General features: G+C 39.4%; 1 protein-coding gene across 2 annotated transcripts in view; it reads left to right on the forward strand.

The window, feature by feature from the left end:
• Nucleotides 1–25449, forward strand: part of IGFN1 (immunoglobulin like and fibronectin type III domain containing 1) — an 877552-nt gene that overhangs the window by 357834 nt on the left and 494269 nt on the right. For both annotated transcript variants that reach the window (XM_044076544.1, XM_044076545.1), the window contains exon 13: nt 12845–12969. In XM_044076544.1, the coding sequence (XP_043932479.1) occupies nt 12845–12969 (125 nt within the window). The remainder of the gene's footprint in view (nt 1–12844; nt 12970–25449) is intronic.

The following is a 25449-nucleotide window of genomic DNA, read 5'->3' on the forward strand; positions in this document are numbered from 1 at the left end:
CATGTTCCCTCCAGGTTTAACATGTGTCTCTTAAAATTATTTTAAATGAAAAGGCAGACATTTTATAATATTGTTCATCATATGGCTTTTTATACGTTTATTATTTTGGCAAAAACATTTTTAAGCAATTGTGAAAAAGATTTTAAAAATTATTAATCTTGATTTGAATTAATTTGAGGTCTTGAGTTTGCACATACATTTTAAAAAAAGATGGTTAGTTTTCCTTAAGATTTTATTTCATTGATAGCTTTTATTATCCAATTAACTTCAACCAATGGAAAGTGAGTGTAGATTTATACATACATTGGTTTAGGTCTGCATTCTTTATTCTGATGAAGTCCTTATAATAGGACAAAAGCGCTCACTCTTGTGGTTTTCTGTGTGTTAACTGAGTGAATAAACTGTTAGTTTTTAAACCTTTCTGTGGAACTGAGCGGGGTATCTGCTTTCTTTGTTATGTGTTTTGCGCACTCCCAGGAACCCAGTCAGTATGATAAGCCCTTTCAATCTGGATCTCCCCTTTAGGAATTTTAGTCCATTCTGAGATTTTGTAGGTACTGTCTACAGCTCTGACCTTCCACTCCTTCTGGCACCCCAGACAACTGTGAGTTCTTCCCTCTCACTCAGTCCATCTATTCTGTTATGGCTGCTTCTAAAAGATCTATCCTTGCACCTGCAGCCTTGGCTTTAGCTTTTAAAAGTTTGTTTTCATGGGTAAGAGCATGAATCATTTCTGAGTGTTGGTTGATAGTCTCAGACATTTCTCCAACCACCTTGTTATTAACTGAGATGTATGAATCCAGTTTTGGTTAATAGTCTTCAGCTCAGTGAAGACATTTCAGAGCATAATTTCTTCACATTCTGAAGTGGCAGCCATCTTTCCCACCAACTTTCTGTCTTTGTTAACCAAGATCTGTTACCTGACTCCTGCTTTTTGAAAACCTCTCTCTTTTCTTCATTATTTTCATTACCGTTAACATCAACACTCTCGTACAGCTTCTCTGACACCAGAGACACTAAATATCCCTTTACAATTCAGGAAAGATAGTTTTATTTAACTAAATGAATAGCAGAGCGATTTGCACTGCAGTCTCACTCCATCTGCACCATTACTGGAAGTCCCAAAGAAGGCAAGTGTTTGGATGTTTTATCTGATTCAACTGAACTCACAGCAAGGTCTGAGGAAGGATTTTAATACAAAACATGTGAGAATATGAGACTTTATAAAACCTATCAGCTTTTTTTGTAGCGGGTAGTTGTGCTCTGGGGCCACAGAAGCAGGATCTCTATGTTTAACAGGTCGTAGTATCCCTTTTGTACTTCAGAGACTTATTTGTTCTGTCAGTAAAAGTGCTATATCACTTTTCAGATAGTGTCACCAAGGGACAATTTCTCCAAAAGAGAGCTAGGGGAAAGTGTGTACTCATGTTTTGACTCATATCTGGTAGGAGAGTGGCTCTGTGAGGAATACACTAAAGATTCCCAATCCATGTCTAAAGAATACTCTTTTGAAGAATTATCCCTCTTCCTTTTCTGAGGAGTAGAAGAAGGTATGGAAAGAAACTGAGGAGACTTCAATGATATAAGAGCTTTCAAAAGTCCTTGAATATAACATTCTCATTGTGAATCAGGTGGAGAAGGAGTAACAGGAGGTGAAGTATGCTTTGTTTTCTGCTTCCTATATTTAGGAGTATCAGCAGAAGTAATGTGAGGTGGGACAGACTCTTGACATACCTCAATAAGGATACTTGGGATGTCTCTTTGAACAAGGATCTGCAGAATGCCCAAAGATGTATTATCCCATTACACTACTTGGACTCAAAATATCCTTCATTTGACCATGTTGGGAGGGAATGTTTGTCTTTTTGGCTTTTTTCGGTTAGGGGTCGCCACAGCGGAACTCCGGTCCGCTAATGATTGGCAGTAGATTTTTTATGGTGCCGAGTTGCCAGCCCAACGCCCAACCTTCAGCAAAAGCACGCCCATTCACACATGTCTTTCGGAGGCCACTCGACCACGGGGAGGACATGCAGACTCCACACAGAAGGCACTCCAGCCAAGAATCGAACAGGAGAACCTCTTGCTGTGAGGCAACAACGCTCCCGCTGTACCACGGAATGCAGTTCATAATTACCAGTATGCACAAAGGCAAAACAGATCACAATTAGATGTCTGTTTAATATTCAATCATGTTATAGAAAAATATGTTGCTGTCATGACCCAAACAGTGCTATTTTTGTGGAGTTCACTGCAGCTTTCACTGTAGTGAACATGGATAAAATCTTACTAACCTAGAAGAAAAAATTATTAGCAATTACTGAGGGTCTGTATACTCCTACTTGGAGAAGAAAAAAGATACTTTCCAAAGGTTGCTTAATAGAAAAACAAGAGATGAGAAAATGTGTAATCTAGGAGTGCTACTTGGCCTTTAGCCTTTTCTGATATATTTATATATATATATATATATATATATATATATATATATATATATATATATATATATATAATCTGTATGTAAAAGATTTGCTTAACACAATGAATGACCCAAAATTAAAAGCAAACCCTGCTTTGTGATCTTTGTTGCTGACATTCTAATGTAGACTATTAGCCTCAGCATCTTCAGTAAACAGATTACTGCACTGAAATCGTTCATATGGCAGGCAGCTGTAAATAAATATATAAAAAAATACATTTAATACAAAATAGTGGTAAGATTAAGTAAAACAAATACGAAAAATACTCAGACAAAAATTGAAAAAGCTGCTCCCCTTATGGAGGGTAGATGCAAGTTTAGTTGATAAGACAATAGCCCTTTTGATCAGGATATAGGAAGGGTTTTTCAGTGGTATGCCAATTTCTCTAAACACATTGAGGTTTCTTCTATCCCTCTCCTCCATTTATTTAAGGGAAAAAGTCTGCTTGACCAATGAAACATCTTTAGCAGTTGTATAAATTGAAGCCACCTGAATAAGAATTGACAGAAAGGAGATTTTCACCGTGTTTAGATATGTGAAAAGAGAAAACAAAATGGTAGAAAAAATGTTTTAGGAAATGTCTTATTATTATTATTATTATTATTATTACTAATGGCATCTTGTCAGCTGATGATATAGTTATAACTAGCTCACATAAAGCTTTACAGAATTTAAATACAACTCTGCAGAAAGACTATTTGGAATTGGGTTTCTGTAAACAAGTTCATAGTAAAGAAAAAAGTATGTCATTTGGTGGATTCACTATACAATCTCGAAATACTGAAATGTCGAATTTCAGTATTTTGAGATTGAATAGTGGAAAACACACATACACGAAAACCCATATTCTCAAATACCACAACTGCGACTATTCACACAGGCACACAAACCAGCACATAATCACACACATACACCAACCTAACTAAACAAACATAACAACACACGTAAACACACCTAATCTACCTATAAGCAGGGGGGCAAGCACCCCTGCACCCCCCCCACTTATATATTCTAACTCAGAGGTCACACTAAACACACAAACACACAAAAAACACCACCACACACACTCACACACACTAAAATCCCTACCCAATATCCTCAAACACACAACACTTACCTGAAACCCCAGATAAATCTACAAACCGCACCACACATCACGAACGTGACACCACAATAGCGTTGGATTCAACATTTGCAGATTCGACACTTCTGCATTCGGCATAGTGCAGTTTCGAGTAACTGCACTTTCCACTATTCGGTCTCGACGTAAGAAATTCAACATTTCAGTACGTTGAGATTGTCTAGTGTATCCCATTTGGTACATACAAGCATACATTTCAACCTCTTAGTGCAAGAAATCTGGACAAAGCCTGACAAAATTGCCCAAAAAGAACGACAGATTTTAAATATTGCTCTTATAAACTTAGAAAGTTGCTACAGTAACAGGGTTTGTGTTAGCATACATTTTCTGAAGGTTTTGAAGTCTGAAATTCAAATGTATGTCATTATTTAGTGGGTTCATTCCTGAGATCATGCCAGTGATTTGACAGAAAACCACAAATTTTATGAGGAATAGCCCAAAAATATTAGGCAAAAATCTGGACATTCTGCGAAAATCTGTACAGTTAAGAGGTATGCATACAAGCATTTAACTACAGCCTCCCTGCTACTAATTCCAAAACTTGTTGGTTTACCACTTACCAAAACTATTCAGCAGAGATATTTGGGCTTTTCCCTAGATTAAATCCTATCATTTCATTTCATTCTTACATAAAGGCTTGAATATGCTCTGCCCTTAATTATCCTTTCCTAACCCCATACTACTGCCATTTTATAAATTATGAAAAAGTAAATCCTTAGATTTACTTTACCATGTATCTACATGGAATAAGCATCACAGTTGCACAATACAATAAGCCAAATGGTTACCCATTCCTCAGTCATGGATTATAATAGGGGAAATTCAGGTGGCTCTCCAAGGCCCACAGCTCCATGGGGATCCATGGTCAGCCAGCAAAATAATTTAGTTAGCTTATGTGCTAAGTATAACAATCATTAATGAAAGGTATTTGCTATTAATTAAAAAAAGCATTAAAATTATACATACTGCGAGTATTTCCTCTGTATTCTCAGAGTGCCTTCCACTTATACATGTGCTGGGTCAGTGCCACTATTTTATTTACTTATTTATTAGTAAAGAAACTTTTCTTTACTGAAAAAATAAATAAAAACACTCCCAGTGATCCTCTGCACACAGCCAAATATTTCTGCTCATTGCTTTCTTATGATTCACTGGAAAGGAAACAAGCAAAACGCCCACAAATACTAAATGTTATAGTAGTGAGATGTGGACTGCTTTAAAGGGCCATGGAAATAAATGGGAGGTAAGTACCTTTCTTATATTCTGGCAGGGAATCAGATTAACATTGACAGCTGCAGTCTGTGTGTGTGTGTGGGGGGGGGGGCTGCAGCCTGGCTGGAGATAAAAGCAGCTTGTTTTTTGCTAAGTTTAAAGTGTGCATTACTTTCCGTTCACTATTGGTGTGTAAAACAATGCTAAATTTGTCCCGGATTTTGCAGGCTGTCCATGACTTTGTATCATATTTTGGTCTGTACCTCATAAAATCTTTGGTATTCTGAAAAATCATTTAGGATTGCAGTTACTAAATAGGGAGCAGGGTGCTGACTGTAGATGAAAGCAACTTACACTCTTGTTTCATATTTTAAAGTCTGTATTAAAGCAACTTGCTGCTTTCTTACTTTAGGTATGACTGCATTACTTTCTGGCTATTCAGCAAAAAAAAACCCCACAAATAATGCCACTGTGGAAACGGTATAAGTGGAAAACAACAAATCAATCCAAAACAGAGAGGAAAATCCACTTCACCTCCATGACTCAAATCATATAAAACCAAGACATATATCTTATGTAAAACCAAGACATATTTATTAGCTTAGGTTAGCGCTTTCACGCCTCAACAGACACTTCTTCAGACCTTAAAACATATACAAATAAATCATTATATATACATCACATTACTTTCAAGTCAGCCTATCACAATCAGCTAACAATAAAATCATTTAAACAACCTCCTTCCCTTCAAAAAAGGTTTTAAAGGGACAGGGCCGTTTAAACCTGGAAATATGTCACTACTTAACCTAATGATCCAGTTTGTCTCCCTTTGTTCAAGGGTATTATTTAAGTCACCTAGTCTCCCATTGCTAACAAGCTGTTCCAGTACTTTAAATTTAAAATTATGTGAGTCGTTAGTATTCATAACGTGTGTTGCAAGGGCATTAGTGGGATCACTTTTTCTAACAGCTAATAAATGTTCCCTAACCCTTTCTTTTAACTGTCTTTTTGTTTTACCCACATAAAAACACGTACATGACTGACAAGTAGCCAAATAAACAACAAAGGTAGTCTTGCAGTCTGCCATATAATGTATAAAGTACTTATAGTGGGTCACCGGGTGCTCAAAAACATGGGATGTGTCTATACATATACAAAAATTACATTGACCACACCCAGACGTAAAACCTTCTCTAGATCCTGTAGAAAGTCTATTCACATCATAACATAATAGACGTTTCAAATTACCTTTGTTCTTAAAAACAAATCTGGGAGTAGAACCAACTACCTGCCCTATCTTATCATCTGACAATAGTACCGGCCAATGCTTCTTAATAATTTCACAAAAATGGCCATGATCACTAGTATAATGCATCAAAAAATTGACAGAGTCAACCTCTCTGTCACCATATCTAACAAACTGCCTTCTTCCTCCATTTAATAAAGGTAGGGCTGTGGTACATTGCAATTGCATAACCTCCTTTGTCATATTATTAACCTCCCTAACAGAGTAACCCCGCTCCTTAAATTCATCAGATAACCTCATTAAATCACATTCAAACACACTCTGTACACTATCTAGTCTAGATGTAGGCATCCCTTGTCCTTTCATAATATTCCTAAAGGTTCTACTCGAATGCATACTATCTCTACTTAAAATGTTATTAACACGACATTCTTTTCTATAAAGCTTAGTAGCTATGGAGCCATCATCATTTCTATAAATACACACATCCAAAAAATCAATGGCGTCCATAGAAAATTTATAAGTAAATCTCAAGAATGTCGTAGTAGTGTGTAAATAATTAACAAAATCAGGAATCAGATCAAATGAACTCTGCCATAAAATAAAAAGGTCATCAACAAATCTTTTAAAGAAAACATTATGTTTCCTGTAAGGATGATCATTCAACACATACTTATTTTCCCAACAACTCATCACAAAATTTGCATAACTATTCGCATGTTTTTGCCAAAAATATTTTCCATCAAAGCAAAAAACATTATGCACTAAAATAACACTTAATAATGAGCAGAGCCATGTTCTCTTAGTCTCATTAATACTAAACATGTTAAGCAGAACATCATTTAACATCCTCAAACCTTCATCATTAGGAATCTTAGTGAACAATGATTGAACATCCAGCGTCATAACTTTAGAAAGAGTCCCAAAGCTTGTGTAATTTGCTAAGAGGTTGGATACTTTCATGGGGCGTGCTTCCCTCTGGATTGGATGTCTAGTCTGCAATGCTTAGAAAACGTATGCACACAGGATCACAGCTCTGGTATCTAGCCTTCTAATACAAACAGCAGTAGCCACACCGGTTCTGGAAGATGTGCCCTTTTATGGTCTTTCTTTAGGCAGAGTAGCAGAAGGTAACATACTGAGTTAGTCATTTACATATGTACTGTTTAGAGATAGGATTCCCTGCCTCATTATCAACAAAAGAATCAAAAAGTTGCTCATTATTTCTCAGGTCCCTGGTTCTACGTAGTCATATCTCAACAATCTGTAAACATCCAAGAAATGAAAAATCATTTCTCCTTGATTCTGGGAATTAGGGAAAAAGGCTAGAAATTGGATGGTTGAGTTCAAAGCTAATTCTACAACAACCTTACATACAAGGGAAGGATTTGGATGTAAACTTGCTACTCCTATGGAACACCAAAAGGGTCTGAGGCTCAGAAATTCTCCTGCCTGATGTTACAGCCAGTAAGAAGGCTGTTTTCCATGTCATGTATTTAAGACAGGTAGTGGTCATAAGTTCACAGGGGGAGTGGATTAACTTTTCCAGCGCAACATTCAAATCCCATGGCAGAGTCAATGATCTCTTGGGGGGGGCTTATATTATCTGGTCCTGGTTTATTTTACTGAGTGTTTTAGCAGCAGCTTCCATTTTTCAGTGCTGCCAAAGCATACTTTTTCAGCAGTATTTATTGTATCAGGGTATGCACTTTTCTGACTTATCAACAGAAAGTTTCAGCAAAAATTCATAACATATCTTGCAGCAGTGCAACCTTGAATGATATTATGTTAACTGGGTATTTTGAGGCAATGCAGCAATTGCCTCATGTACACAGACAACCCTCTCCTCCTACCACCCAACACTACAACCTGTGAGAGATGCACTTATATAGCCAAACTGGAAGCAAAGCTCTCTTCACCCAAGACTGGACTAGACAGTCAAGAGGAGAAGGTAAACACTTGCACCACACCACACTTATCACATTGTCCCTCAAAACCTACACCACCAAAACAAACACATAGAAACACAAAACACACCTACATTCACGGAGGCTCTCAATAAAAATCTGCTCAAGCAACAGAGACCTCCAAAGCAGAAACGTAACTAACCTCCATCCCCCAACACAACCCAAATGACACATAGCCCACAAACTCAGTGTGCCACTCAACCACAGCCCATAAGGCATAACAACATGCCCAACACTCTAGTCATAGGTGACTCTGTAGTCAGGCACACTGATGTTCCACTCACCAGGCTAAACAAGGAGAAAGTTACTGTCAGCTGTCTGTCGGGTGCCAGGATCCGTCACATAACACATGCACTCAGGTCACTCCACAACAAGTACAAATATGACTCTGTCATTGTCCATGTTGGTGTGAATGACCTGAGACGTACCTCCCTGGACTACATGAAAAGAGACATGGAGGAGCTCTCCAATCTTGTAGCCAAGGTAGGTATGACCCTAGCCCTGAGTAGCATCCTACCATTACCCAGAATGATACCGCAGTACAAGGACAAAATGATTGACTTCAACAATTGGCTAAACTTCTGGTGTCATTCTAAGGGGATCCAGTGTCTGTCTGACTGGGATGACATGATGGCCTGCACCTATCGCCCTTGGGATTTCGGATACTGGCTAAGGCTCTTGCCACCCCTATAGTGCCTTTTTTTAGGTAAGGTTCAAATGACAAATTCATCACCGTAACAGGTATAACCAAGCAAAATCTGAGAGTAATGCTACTCAATGCTAGAAGTCTAGACCTCAAAATGCATTCACTCGAGGCACTCCTTAAAATGGAGAACATCGACATCTGTGCAGTGACAGAGACCTGGTTCAAGGCTCCAGAGAGCACCCCTGTATTACCAGGCTACAATTCATACCACACCTTTTGGCCACCTAACCTGGACCGAAACACTAAAGGCGAGGGCGTGTCCATATTCATTAAGAATCTCCACACCTCCAGGCTAGTTGCTCAGCATAATGCATCCGAGATTATCCAAGTGCAACTAACTCTGGACAAGACTGCAATCCAAATTGTAACTTGCTACAGATCCCCCACCATGCCCCAGGATTCCCATTCCTCATTTCTTGATACACTGGAAAATATTAGGGTACAACCCAACACCCTCATAATAGGGCGATTTCAACTACCCCACCATTAACTGGGAAAACTACTCATGTACCAACTCTTTTGCTCAACGTTTTCTGGAATTCATAAATTCCAACACCTTGAATCAACTTATCCACACCCCCATCAGAGGCAACAATATCCTAGACCTGGTCATTACCAACATGGCGACCGGTGTTCCACACCAGAGGTCAATTCCTCGTTGGTCAGATCTGACCACAATCTAATCACCCTAGACATCCACATCCCGCCCCCACCCACCCCCCATTAGGGAAACCACCGTAAAAAATTTCTTCAAAGTCAACTTCACACTTCTTAAGACAGAAGTGGCAAACTTCACGACACCCATGCAAACGGACAATAGAGATACGACTGCTGAATCCTACACAAATGCAGTTTATAAGCACTTACACGAGTGCATGGATCATGCTATCCCTAACAGAACCAAGATACTATCCTCCAAAAAAAGGAAGCCAATTTGGTGGTCCCCTGCCATAAACAAACTCTACAACAGAAGACAGAAACTGTTGCAAAAAAAGAGTAAAATCCCATGATTGGAGGAACTCCCTGGTCAGCCTCAGCAAAAAGCTGAGATTTCTCATAAAATCCCCCAAAGCTAGTTACGAAAACAAAATAGCCACTGATTCTAAAGAAAACCACAAAGCATTCTATAGCTATGTTTAGAATCCAAATGGCAATACTCAGATTTGCTCTGAGTTAAAGCATAATGGCACTAAATATACAGAACCAACTGATATTACCAACATCCTGGCAGACAGGTTCAGTGCTAACTTTACCCCTCTCTCACCCCTAAAGGGCCCATCTCTATACCAGAAGAATGCAAAGTTACTGTAATCATGGCTGCACAGGTAAAAAACACACTCTCGAAAGCCAAGAACACAGCATCCATGGGATCTGACAACATCCCAGGCTGCATTCTACACAAACTACAAAATGAACTGGCACCCTACCTAAGCACCATGTTCAATCATAGCCTCACCTCAGGCTTTGTATCCACTGAATGGCGCACAGAGACGGTTATCCCATTCCACAAAGGGGGGGCCACCAGGGACCCCTGGAACTACCACCCCATTAGCCTAACGAGCCTGGTCTGCAAAGCCATGGAATGTATCATCATGGAACTTATAATCAAAGACATTGGTAATCTCCAAACTCTGGACCCCACCCAGTTCGGGTTTGTAAAAGGCAGATCATGTCTCCTAAACCAGATAGACTTCTTTGAAGCAGTCACCAAATCCGTAGACGAGGGTAAGGTGGTTCAGACAGCCTATCTAGATCTCACCAAGGCTTTTGACACCTCCCCCCACTCTGGAATTATATAGATAAACTCACTAAACTAGGTATAAATCCCTATGTCACAAGATGGGTTGCCAACTGACTCACTGACAGAACCCACACTGTGAAAGTAGCAGATTTCAAATCCGACTTCAGACCAGTGACAAGTGGAGTACCACAGGGTTCAGTCCTGGGTCCTCTCCTGTTTGGTATCTACTTTTCTGAAGTACAGGCTAACACAGAAGGTCTTTGGCTAATGAAGTTCGCAGATGACTGTGCCATAATCAAAACTCCTAACGATGTGGACATCCTACAAAAGGGCCTCACTGAGACAGATGCCTGGTGTCAAAGCCATGGCCTCAAGCTCAATGCCAAAAAGTGCATTGTCATCCCCTTTGGTAAAAACTCTGTACCCATGAGCTACCACATAGGTGGTAGTCTACTTAACACTGAAAGTGTGATAAGAGACCTTGGGACACAGGTGGACAGTATTCTCTCCTTTGATAATCACACCGCCACAGTAGTCAGTAAATCCTTCTGCATGGCACACGTCATCACAAAAGGTTTATCATCCAGGAAAAAAGAGGTCATTGTTCCCCTCTGCTCGTCACTCGTTAGACCCATTATAGAGTACAACGCCCCTTTTGGTATGTACCTCATAAGACATCTTCAACAACTGTAAAAGCCGCAGAAATACCTCACAAAGAGGATTAACAGCCTCAAACAGATGCCCTATGCAGACCGTCTCAAAAAACTCCAGCTTTACTCCATTGCATATCACCTACTCAGAGATGATCTCTGCCTAACATACAAATCTATGTCAAACCCAGAGCTGTTGAACATGCTCTACTTAAGGAAATCCCAATCCCTCCGAGCTACATGCTCTAGGGACCTAAACCTTGTCACCACAATAAACAGAACATGCTGGAGGTATAGATTCCTGTCCCAGAGATTTCCCATACTCAGGAACAAACTACCTATCTATATCAAACAAAGCTCCTCATTAGCACTCTTCAAGAAAAATCTTGATGATTGGATGGGAAAGAGGAAATTCACCCCGAGGATCACCTCTGGGGCTCTGCTCAACAGGGCCACAGGAAAATAATTTTCTTGGGTGGCGAAAGTCAGGGTACCTTTTTGGCTAGGCTTACATAGGCCCTAGGGCCAATAGCCTAGTACCTACCTATGAACTTAGAGGGTGCAGGAGTTTGACCCCTTCTTCACCCTGAACTACTAAGAACTTCTTAAACTATTTTCACTGAAATGATCTGTAAGGCAGGCTTCACACCATACCATAACCATTGTAGTTCATTGTAGGAAGCCCACACTGCATCTTATTCCCACTGAGTTAGACCCAGAACAAAATCTCTTACCTTTCACCAATCATAATAGCAAAACTGATTATGCTTCTAGCCACTGTGTCATTGCATGTATATCTGTGTCAATGATGAGCTTCCTTCCTTAGTAACAATAGCATGTCCTGCCTGTTACCACCAGTACCGAATACTTAGAACACTGAGCAAACCTAAAATACTTCTGCAAGCCACTATTTTTTTTGAGGTCTGTGTTTAATGTTAGATACCTCAACAAAACCAGAGCACTTTAAATTCTCCCTGGGGGGTATACTTGTTTATCAACTGTCAGCTGAGCATAGTATTTTACTCCCAAACCATTAATCCTGAATCCATCAAAAAATACACCTACAAAGCATGATTTTAAAGGGGAAGGACAAGCCCCCTGCACCCCACACATCTGTACCTCTAAATACACTAGCTTTGAAATCACGCAACATACAGGAAAGGGAGAAATTTCCTTATCCCACCTCTACCCTAGTGTCACTTATTCTCACTGAAACACTACTGACAGTTTCTGATGGGAAAATACTGCTGTACATTTTCCAGTGATTTCAGATGCAATGAAACCATGATCATTGAACAACATGGTTCAGCTCTAGTGCTTCTGCAAAGAACTTCAATCTTCACTGAATTTATCTGCTTGCATCTCAGTAGCTCTAATCATTTTAAAAACACAGTAGGTATAAATACTTTGCAAGCATAACTCTCTGTTCAAAGAAAGGCAGTGTAATACAGTAACAGCTGAACACTTTTCACTAAGTGAAGACATAATCCCTTCTCTGATATCAGTTCCACTTTGCAATAATTACTGCCATTTCTTATTCTTTTTTTTTCAACTGGTAACGGCCGGGACCTCTTATCTGGTTAAGTGACGTATCATATAGTATGAAAGTAGAGACTCAAGTAATCAAACACTGATCTACAAAGTGAAGCTCACTAGTAGCACATAGCCTTAATTGTCAGCATCACAGTAATTTCCTGTTTGTTTCAGTTTCAGCATCTCATTTCACGAGTGGACTCTCTGATCTTCATGTCCAAAAGGGCCATAATGCAGAACTTCGTTGTGAACTGAACACTGAAAGCATGGAAGGAACCTGGTTTAAAGATGGCAAGAAGGTATGTCTTATTAATGCAGGGATTGTAAGAGTTTCTAGGCATAGTGATTTACTGCCATGGTTGCTGTTTGTCTGAGTTGGACATACTGTAATGTAGTGTTGTCTTCTGATGCACTGAATTAGCATCCCTACAATGCTGACATTTTGCATATTCTGTGGCTACAGGTATGAGCAATCTGGTCTCCAGTTTACTTAGGAACAATGGTCTACAGTCCAGGTAAACTGCAGTTTAATTTATTGCAATCTGACCTCTCCATTTCCAAAAATGTACACACATTATACTATGAAACATTGTTAATGCAATCAGTGAAATTATTTTGGTCGCTATTAATAAAACAGCTTCATGCTAGAGATGTGACAGAGAAAGCTAATGCATCATCATGATGCTGTTCCAGCCACTATATCAGAGTATGAAAACACAGCAGAACTTAGACCACCACTATATCTGCAATATCAGAGTATTAAACATAGCAGAAGTTAGAGCACCACTGTATCTGCAACAGAGTATGGAAACACAGCAGAATTTAAAGCACCACTATATCTGCAATATCAGATTTTTAAAACACAACAGAACTTACAGCACCACTATATCTGCAATATCAGAGTATGAAAACACAGTAGAACTTAGAGCATCACTATATCTGCAATATCAGAGTATTAAACATAGCAGAATTTAGAACACCACTATATCTGCAATATCAGAGTATTAAACATAGCAGAACTTAGAGCACCACTATATCTGCAAAAGAGTATGAAAACACAGGAGAATTTAAAGCACCACTATATCTGCAATATCAGAGTATTAAAACACAGCAGAACTTAGAGCATCATTATATCTGCAATATCAGAGTATTAAAACACAGCAGAACTTAGAGCATCACTATATCTGCAATATCAGAGTATTAAACATAGCAGAATTTAGAGCACCACTATATCTGCAATATCAGACTATGAAAACACAGCAGAATTTAGAGCACCACTATATCTGCAATATCAGAGTATGAAAACACAGTAGAAATTACAGTATCATTCTATCACACCACAGTATGGTGTTATCTGTCATCAATGACTATTCCCAGCATCACTATATCACACCACAGTATGGTGTTATCTGTCATCAGTGACTATTCCCAGCATCACTATATCACACCACAGTATGGTGCTATGACTGTTCCCAGCATCACTATATCACACTACAGTAAGGTGTTATCTGTCATCAATGACTATTCCCAGCATCACTATATCACTTCACAGTATGGTATCTGTCATCAATGACTATTCCCAGCATCACTACATCTTACCACAGTATGGTGTTATGACTGTTACCACAGTATGGTGTTATCTGTCATCAGTGACTATTCCCAGCATCACTATATCACACCACAGTATGGTATCTGTCATCAATGACTATTCCCAGCATCACTATATCTTACCACAGTATGGTGTTATGACTGTTCCCAGCATCACTATATCACACCACAGTATGGTGTTATCTGTCATCAGTGACTATTCCCAGCATCACTATATCACACCACAGTATGGTGTTATAACTGTTCCCAGCATCACTATATCACACCACAGTATGGTGTTATCTGTCATCAATAACTATTCCCAGCATCACCATATCACACCACGGTATGGTCTTATCTGTCATCAATGACTATTCCCAGCATCACTATGTCACACTACAGTATGGTATCTGTCATGAATGACTATTCCCAGCATCACTATATCACACCACAGTATGGTGCTATGACTGTTCCCAGCATCACTATATCACACTACAGTAAGGTGTTATCTGTCATCAATGACTATTCCCAGCATCACTATATCACTTCACAGTATGGTATCTGTCATCAATGACTATTCCCAGCATCACTACATCTTACCACAGTATGGTGTTATGACTGTTCCCAACATCACTATATCACACCACAGTATGGTGTTATCTGTCGTCAATGACTATTCCCAGCATCACTATATCACACCACAGTATGGTGTTATCTGTCATCAATGACTATTCCCAGCATCACAATATCACACCACAGTATGGTGTTATCTGTCATCAGTGACTATTCCCAGCATCACTATATCACACCACAGTATGGTGCTATGACTGTTCCCAGCATCACTATATCACACCACAGTAAGGTGTTATCTGTCATCAATGACTATTCCCAGCATCACTATATCACACCACAGTATGGTATCTGTCATCAATGACTATTCCCAGCATCACTATATCTTACCACAGTATGGTGTTATGACTGTTCCCAGCATCACTATATCTCACCACAGTATGGTGTTATCTGTCATCAGTGACTATTCCCAGCATCACTATATCACACCACAGTATGGTGTTATGACTGTTCCCAGCATCACTATATCACACCACAGTATGGTGTTATCTGTCATCAATGACTATTCCCAGCATCATTATATCACACAGTATGGTATCTGTCATCAATGACTATTCCCAGCATCACTGTATCTTACCACAGTATGGTGTTATGACTGTTCCCAGCATCACGATATCACACCACAGTATGGTGTTATCTGTCATCAATGACTATTCCCAACATCACTATTTCACACCACAGTATGGTGTTATCTGTCATCAATGACTATTCCCAGCATCACTATATCACACCACAGTATGGTATCTGTCATCAATGACTATTCCCAGCATCACTATATCACACCACAGTATGGTGTTATGACTGTTCCCAGCATCACTATATCACACCACATTTTAGTGTTATCTGTCATCAATGACTATTCCCAGCATCACTATATCACACCACAGTATGGTCTTATCTGTCATCAATGACTATTCCCAGCATCACTATGTCACACCACAGTATGGTATCTGTCATCAATGACTATTCCCAACATCATTATATCACACCACAGTATGGTGTTATCTGTTATCAGTGACTATTCCCAGCATCACTATACCACACCACAGTATGGTGTTATCTGTCATCAATGACTATTCCCAGCATCACTATATCACACCACAGTATGGTGTTATGACTGTTCCCAGCATCACTATATTACACCAAAACATGGTGTTATCTGTCATCAATGACTATTCCTAGCATCACTATATCACACCACAGTATGGTGTTATAACTGTTCCCAGCATCACTATATCACACCACAGTATGGTGTTATCTGTCATCAATGACTATTCCCAGCATCACTATATCACACCACAGTATGGTATCTGTCATCAATGACTATTCCCAGCATCACTATATCACACCACAGTATGGTGTTATCTGTCATCAATGACTATTCCCAGCATCACTATATCACACCACAGTATGGTATCTGTCATCAATGACTATTCCCAGCATCACTATATCACACCACAGTATGGTGTTATGACTGTTCCCAGCATCACTATATCACACCACAGTATGGTGTTATCTCTTATCAGTGACTATTCCCAGCATCACTATACCACACCACAGTATGGTGTTATCTGTCATCAATGACTATTCCCAGCATCACTATATCACACTACAGTATGGTGTTATCTGTCATCAATGACTATTCCCAGCATCACAATATCACACCACAGTATGGTGTTATCTGTCATCAGTGACTATTCCCAGCATCACTATATCACACCACAGTATGGTGTTATGACTGTTCCCAGCATCACTATATCACACCACAGTATGGTGTTATGACTGTTCCCAGCATCACTATATCACACCACAGTATGGTGTTATCTGTCATCAGTGACTATTCCCAGCATCACAATATCACACCACAGTATGGTGTTATCTGCCATCAGTGACTATTCCAAGCATCACTATATCACACTACAGTATGGTGTTATGACTGTTCCCAGCATCACTATATCACACCACAGTATGGTGTTATCTGTCATCAATGACTATTCCCAGCATCACTATATCACACCACAGTATGGTATCTGTCATCAACGACTATTCCCAGCATCACTATATCACACCACAGTATGGTGTTATCTGTCATTAATGACTATTCCCAGCATCACTATATCACACCACAGTATGGTATCTGTCATCAATGACTATTCCCAGCATCACTATATCACACCACAGTATGGTGTTATGACTGTTCCCAGCATCACTATATCATAGCACAGTATGGTATCTGTCATCAATGACTATTCCCAGCATCACTATATCACACCGCAGTATGACGATCTGTCAATGACTGTTCCCAGCATCACTATATCTTACCACAGTATGGTATCTGTCATCATTGACTATTCCCTGCATCACTATATCACACCACAGTATGACAATCTGTCATCAGTGACTGTTCCCAGCATCACTATATCTTACCAGTATGGTATCTGTCATCAATGACTGTTCCCAGCATCATCATACCACACTACAGTATGGTGTTTTTTTTAAAACACCTTTATTAAATTATCACTTAAGACATAGTCAAACATACATTATTAGAAAAGAAAACAAACCACACTAACATTTTGTATCATTTACATACAAAAACATAACATATATGTTTTATTTGTTTACAAATCTCATTTAGTCCATTAGATAAATTGTTCATTTCTTGCCTTTCCTTACTCCTCACTCCTCCTCCTGAACATTATTCTGCATGTATTGTTCCCACCAATTCCACTTATTTCTATATAACTTGCTCATTCCCTTTTTCCTAACGATCACATTTCTAGTTCTTTTATCTCTTATAGTCAGCACTTCAAATACAGTTGGTTTAGATTTAGATTTCTATGTTCTAGTAGTTACTTTTTGGCAGCCAATAGAAATAAACTTAATAAGCCTTACTATGTTTAGGCAATTCAGATTTTTTCTTCCAGTTCAAAAGAATCATTTCCTGAATTATAGCCATTGCTTCCCCAATATTTCTGACATTGTATTACACTCCAAAAAAAACATGTTCACAGTTACCTCTTTCTTCCCCATTACACATCCAGTATTTGCTATCTACCTGAAGAAAAATTCTTTGAAGGTGTCTGGGGTATAAAAATACCTGTGAAAACATATTAAGCAAAGATCCTCATTTCAGTATGGTGTCATCTATCAATTACTGTTCCCAGCATCACCATTATATCAAACTACAGTGAGTGTTACTAACATGATTACATCATACTACAGTAAGGCGATATCTGTAACCAATGACTGACCCAGAATCATTATATCACATCACAGTATAGTGTTACAGTCATCAGTGACTGATCCCAACAGTGTTGCACCACACCACAATATGGTGTTATCTGTCATCAATGACTGTTCCCAACATCACCATTATATCAAACTACAGTACACTGCTTTCTTCATCAGTGAGTGTTACTAACATGATTACATCATACTACAGTAAGGTGATACATGTAACCAATGACTGTCCCAGAATCATTATATCACATCACAGTATAGTGTTACAGTCACCAGTGACTGATCCCAACAGTGTTGCACCACACCACAATATGGTGTTATCTGTCATTGATGACTTTTCCTAGCATTATTATATCACAGCAAGTATGGTGTTATCTATCATCAATGATTGCTCCCAGCATCATATCACATAATAGTATGTTGTTATCTATCATCAATGACTGCTCTCAGCATCATTACATCACACTACAGTTTGGTGTTATCTATCATCAATGACTGTTCCCAGTATCATATCACAAAACAGTATGGTGTTATCTATCATCAATGACTGCTCTCAGCATCATTACATCACACTACAGTTTGATGTTATCTATCATCAATGACTGTTCCCAGCACCGCTGTACCAAACCACAATATAATGTTATCTGTCGTTAATGACTATTCCCAGTAGCATAACACCACAATATGGTAACTGGCAAAAAAGACTGTTGCTAGTAGCACTGTATCATACATGGTATGGTGTTATCTGCCATCAATGAATGTTCCCAGTAGCATTGTTTCACACCACAATATGACAACTGTCATCAATAACTGTTCCCAGCAGAACTGTATCAAAGGACAGTTTGGAGTCATCTGTCTACAATCACTGCTCCTAGCATCAATATATCAAAGGGTGATTGATACCTTCTGTCATCTATGATTGTTCCCAGCATCACTTTATCACACCACAGTATTGTATTATCTGTTATCAATGATTGTTTCTAGCATCATTATATCACATGGCAGTATGGTGTTAACTGTCATCAGTAACTGTTGCCAGTATTATTATATCACACCACAGTATGGTGTTGTCATTAGGAATCATCCTAATTCTCAGAATCGCCACATGACCCTAATGAATGGTGTTATCTGTCAGTAAGGATCATCCTCATCATCACTGTGTCCTACTATAAAATGCAGTTTCCTCTCATGAAGGACCATTATCAGTTTCATAATACCACAGCATGGAATTGTGTTATACAATATTAATCACGGTTTCCAGTATCTCCATACATATTGATCACCAAGGACCATTACTAGCATCACCGTATCACAGCATAGAATGGTATTACCTATCATTTGAGACTGTCTTTGGAGAGTCAAGGGTTAAATTGCTGTTCTCTTCCATTTCATTTTTATCACCTTTACTGAATTATTGTTTTAAGATACAGGCAAACATATATTTATATAAAAGAAAAAACATATAAACATGCTCCCAGTAACAAATGGGGTTGGGAGGGTGGCCTAATGGTTAAGGTGTTTGCCTTGCAAACACAAGGTGCAGGGTTTGAGTCTCACAAGGGATAATTAGCTAAGCTTAAAATGGCTCGCAAGGGCAGTTAGCTTAGTACTAACCTATGAACAAAACAAAGTAAACTATGAACAAAATATTATACATAATATATACTCTTTTGCATAACTATCATCAATCCAGTATTACATGAATTGCTCAATTTCTGTCTTTCCTTAAATCTCACGCCTCCTCCAAAACATTATTCTGCATGTATTGTTTCCACAATTTCCATTTTTTCTATGTAATTCACTCCTACCCTTTCCTAAGGAATCCACATCATTTCTTTTGTCTCTGTTACAATACTTTAAATAAAGTTGGTATAAACTTTGATTTCTATTTTCTGCTATTTGTTTTTTTTTTTGGCAGCCACCAGAAATAAAATTAAAAAGGTCTTAGTGTGTCTAGGCAATTCAGATCCTGTGCCCCAGCTCAAAATAATTATGTCCTTAGTTACATCCATTTGCTCACCCAATATTGCTGAGTACTCAGTAGGAAGTTTTAAAGTCTCCCAACTCATTACACTACCAAAGCTCTTTTCCAGTTACACCTTTCTTCAGCTTCACACCACCAACATTTGGCATCTACCAGAGGAAAATTTCTTTGGAGTCTGCTTGAAGTATAAAAGTTCCTATGCCAACACTTCCAAGCAAAACACGTAAATCCTCTAGATTTTGTTACATATTTGGGAGCCATAAATATGTCTTCCCATTCCTTTCCTTGTGAATTGCTTATCTAAACTCTCTTCCCAGTCTTTTCTAACCTCATCTGATTGGTTCCTATAGTTATTGTGCAATACTTTATATGTCCTATTAATTATCCCCTTCTTAACAGCAGCTTCTGTCCTAGATTCAACTAACAAAACTCTACCAAAGCAAGTCTTTCACTTAGGATTCCCCTATCCCTTTCCCTTTGCCTATACTCTGATTTCAACGACTGATAGGGAAGGCAATCTCTTGCCTGCAGTCCAAATGTTTTTTTCTTGGCCTCTTCCCATTTTATTACCTTTCCTTTTTCCTGTTATTTGTTCCCAATACTTTGGTTCCTTTGCCAGTTTTCTCTAGTAAATACCAGCCCCCTTTAGCCTATTCTCTGTATCACTAACTACAGTCATCCCTAGAGACAAAACCTATTTTCTCCAATCTCCTGTTAGCTTAGTTCTTAAAATACTTTCTGCTACTTTATGAATATAATATTCTGTATGGATGTTGTTACTATCCTGAAGGATCTGCATCCAATATCCCACTCTCACCGTCTGTTGAATTTCTGCCCTACTTCATCACCATGCCTTTCCACTTTGAATTATAGCTTTCTGCTTGTGCTATGTATGTGACTCTTAAATATGTAGCTCTAAAGTATACCTATAATCAGGTAATCCTAAACCACATTGTTCTATTGGAAGGATCAACTTATCCCACTTGACCTTTGCTCTTCCCTTCCCAGATAAATTCCTTCAAATCTTTATTAATTATTCCCCACAACTTATCCTCTGGGTGATAAAAATATGCCTGACATGTATAGAAAACTAAAGGGACCAAAACATTTTCACTGCTTATATCTTGCTATCCATATCCATAAAGAAGAGCTTCCAGGTTCTCAGTTTTTGTAACAATGACACCATTTTTTTCATTTCATACACTTCTTCATAACCATATGGCTTTTCCCTGGTGAATTTATTTTTGTTTTTATATTAATTAGTGTGAAGTCACTCTAGTTTATATAAGTTACTAGGAATGTATTATCATGTGATTAATTAGTTAACTGGAGTTCCTTTTTGATTGTTTTGTCGATGTATAAATGTGTTTGAATTCATTGGTGTGTCACTCCGATGAAGTTTTTTACTATAAGATGAAATTGCTCAGTTTGTGGCTTTGGCAATAAAGTGTTTTAATTTTACATCACTTGGTTCAATGGCTTTGAGTTCATGGTGGTGTCCTTGTCCTTGCTGTTATTTGCTTGGTTGGTGCTATTTTGGGTTCTCAGTTTTTGTATTATTTTTTTGTTTAATCTCTTCCTACATATCCTTAGCTGCCATAACAGAACCCTTTCTAATCCATGCTCCCAAATACTTTTCATTTTATCATGTCCCCATAAATATGGGTATTGCTGAACCAATTCATATGTGGGCATATAGTTTACAGTGATAGCCTTTGTTTCATCTTCATTCATTTTATATCCCGATAAGACTTGAAACTGTCTCAAAATGTTCCACAACACTGAAATGTATTTTTCTGCCTTTATCAGATACAAAATAATACTGTCAGAAAATAAAGGCCACTTTTTTTGATTACCATGCCAATTAGCTCCTTAAATTTCTGAGTCCCCTATTATTTTTGCCAATGGCTCTAAATATAAAGCAAATAACAAAGGTGAAACAGGACACCCCTGGCTGGTTCCTCTGTCTGGCTACAACTTATCAAAGAGGAACCCTCTCACTTTAGCTTTTACCTCCGATCTCTCATACATTATTATTGTATCAGGTAATGCAGATGTTTCCAATGCCCTACTCATAAAATCCCAGCTTACTCTGTTGAATGCTTTTTCTGCATTAAGATACACCAGCAACAGCAGTATTTCTTACATTCTGCTTCCCTCTGGATCATCATTGTTCTATTAATATTGTCAAACCTTTGCCTCCTCTCCACAAAACCATATTGATCATATCTATCAATTTTAACACCTTTGCCATTCTTTTAGCTATTAACTAATTTAGCTATTAAATAAACACTTTATAATATTGGTCTAAAATTGAGATGGGCCTATATGAAGCCACCAAAAGTTTCTTCCAAGATGTCGGTGCTTCCCCTCCTTTTAAAATACTAAGGGTAATGCTGCTAAACGCCAGAAGTCTTAACCTCAAGATGCATGCACTCAAAGCTCTCCTCAATATGGAGAACATCGATATCTGTGCAGTGACAGAAACCTGGTTCAAGGCTCCAGAGAGCACCCCAGCACTACCAGGTTATACCTCATATCATGCTTTTCGACCCCAAAACCCGGACTGAACCACAAAAGGAGGGGGAGTTTCCATATTTATCAAGGATATCCACACCTCCAGGTTAGTGGCATTGCACGAAGTATCGGAGACCATCCATGTGCAACTGACAGTGGGCAAGACTGCTTTTCAGTTTATAGCATCCTACAGACCACCCTCTCAAAGTCAGGAATCCCACTCGGCTTTCCTGAAAACATTGGAGAACATGAAGATCTCTCCGAACACCATTATATTGGGCGACTTCAACTACCCAAACATAGACTGGGAGCATTACTCAAGCCCCAGCACCTTAGCCCAAAGGTTCCTGGAATTTATAAACTCAAATGCTATGGAACAACTAGTCACCACTCCCACAAGAGGGGAAAACATACTAGACCTGATAATTACCAACATGGGGACTCTATGCTCCATACCAGAAGTATATCCCTCATTGGTAAGATCAGACCATAAATTAATTTCACTGGATATCCACATCCCGACCCCACCCCAGCCCAGAAAACCACAGTGAAAAACTTCTCAAAGTGAACTTCACACTTCTCAAAACCGAAGTGGAATCCTTCAAGGCCCCAGAGCCAGTGGAAACTACGGCCCAAACTGCAGAATCCTATATAAACACATTCTACGGACATCTCCAGGAATGCATGGATCATGCTATCCCAAACAAAATCAAGACCCAATCATCCAAAGGCAGGCGTCCAGTCTGGTGGACCCCAGCCATAAATAAACTGTACAACAGAAGGAGGAAGCTACTACATGATAGAGCAAAATCCCTAAAAGGGAAGGCATCTCTGATCAGTACTAGCAAAAATTACGATCCCTCATAAAATCCTCCAAGGCCAGCTTCGAGAGAAAAATTGCACAGGACACTAAAGACAATCATAAGGCTTTTTCAGTTATGTTAGGAACCTGGGATGCAACTCCCAGACTTGTTCTGAGTTGATTCTAAATGACAAAAAATACACTGAACCCACATACATCGCCAATATCCTGGCAGACAGGTTCAGTGCAAACTCCCCCCCCCCCCCAAAAGAGCAAGTATCTATCCCGGCAGAGTGCAGCCTCCCAAACATCTCTGATGCTCAGGTGAAGGCCGCCCTCTCCAAAGCAAAAAACACTGCTTCCATGGGACCAGATGGTGTCCCGGGTTGTGTCCTACATGAACTCCAAGAAGAACTAATCCCTCAAGTAAAACTGCTGTACAATCTCAGCCTCACTACAGGATATGTGCCCAAAGAATGGAGTACAGCAACAGTGGTCCCACTCCACAAAGGTGGTGCCTCTGCGGACCCTGGAAACTATCGCCCCATAAGCCTGACTAGCCTAGTCTGCAAAGCTATGGAGAGGATCATCATGGAACTCATAAACAAAGACATTGGGGATCTACAGACACTAGATCCTACCCAATTTGGCTTCGTCAAGGGCAGATCCTGCCTTTTGAACCTGGCGACTTCTTCGAAACAGTCACCAAGGCCATAGATGAAGGGAAGGTAGTCCACACAGCCTATCTCGACCTCGCAAAGGCATTTGACACAATACCCCACTCAGGCATCATAGATAAGCTATCCAGCCTAAATATAAACCCCTATGTCACAAGATGGGTCACAAACTGGCTCAAAGACAGAACCCACAGAGTCAGAGTTGCTGGGGCCATGTCAGACTCGAAACCGGTCACAAGTGGCGTCCCACAAGGTTCTGTCCTGGGACCTCTCTTGTTCGGTATTTACTTTTCTGAGGTACAGGCCAACGTGGGAGGACTATGGCTCACCAAGTTCGCAGATGACTGCAAACTGGGCGCCATAATTGACTCTCCAGCTGACACAAACATCCTTCAAAAGGTCTCGCAGAGACGGATAACTGGTGCCAAAGCCATGGTCTAAAGCTAAATGCCAAAAGTGTATAGTCATACCCTTTGGCAAAAACAATGTGCCCACAAATTACCACATAGGTGGTAACCCATTAAGTACAAAGAAAGTAATTAGGGATCTGGGGACCCAAGTTGATAGCAATCTCTCCTTTGACAACCACATTGCCAAAGTGGTTAGAAAGACCTTCTACATAGCCCACCTCATCATGAAAGGATTCACATTTAGATCAAGAGAGGTAATCGTGCCCCTTTATTCATCCCTCATCAGGCCCATCATAGAATACAATGCTCCTTTGGGATGTACCTTACCCGACACCTGTAGCAATTAGAAAGACCCCAAAAGTACCTCACCAGGAGGATCAAGGGACTCAAACAGATGCCATATGCTGCTCGGTTAAAAAAAACTCCAGCTCTACTCAGTTGCATACCGCCTACTTCGAGGCGATCTATGCCTGACATATAAAGCTATGTCCAACCCAGAATTAATGGACATGCTCCACCTCAGTAAATCTAAATCCCTTAGAGCCATGCGCTCGAGGGACTTGAACCTCAGCACAGAAATAAATAGAACATGCTGGAGGGACAGATTCATAACCCAGAGGCTCCCTTCGCTCTGGAATAGAATTCCAATTCAAGTTAGGCAGAGCACCTCACTGACTCTCTTCAAGAAGAATCTTGATGAGTGGATGGGGGATCGTAGGTTTGTCCCGGGGATTACTTCCGTGTCACTATTAGACAGAGGCACAGTAAACTAAGCTTTAAAAAGGGCACAGTATACTCAAATCAAGGGGTGGCATAAGCCAAACACAATCGGGCTAGGCTTATAAATGCCCCAGGGCAGATAGCCTAGTATGAACCTATGAACCTATGAACTCTTAAACAAAACCTTCCAGATCTTTAAAATATCCTCC

This window comes from Protopterus annectens, chromosome 7.part0 (assembly GCF_019279795.1).
Source record: "Protopterus annectens isolate FY-2018-M chromosome 7.part0, PAN1.0, whole genome shotgun sequence".
In the NCBI taxonomy this organism is placed as follows: Eukaryota; Metazoa; Chordata; order Ceratodontiformes; family Protopteridae; genus Protopterus; species Protopterus annectens.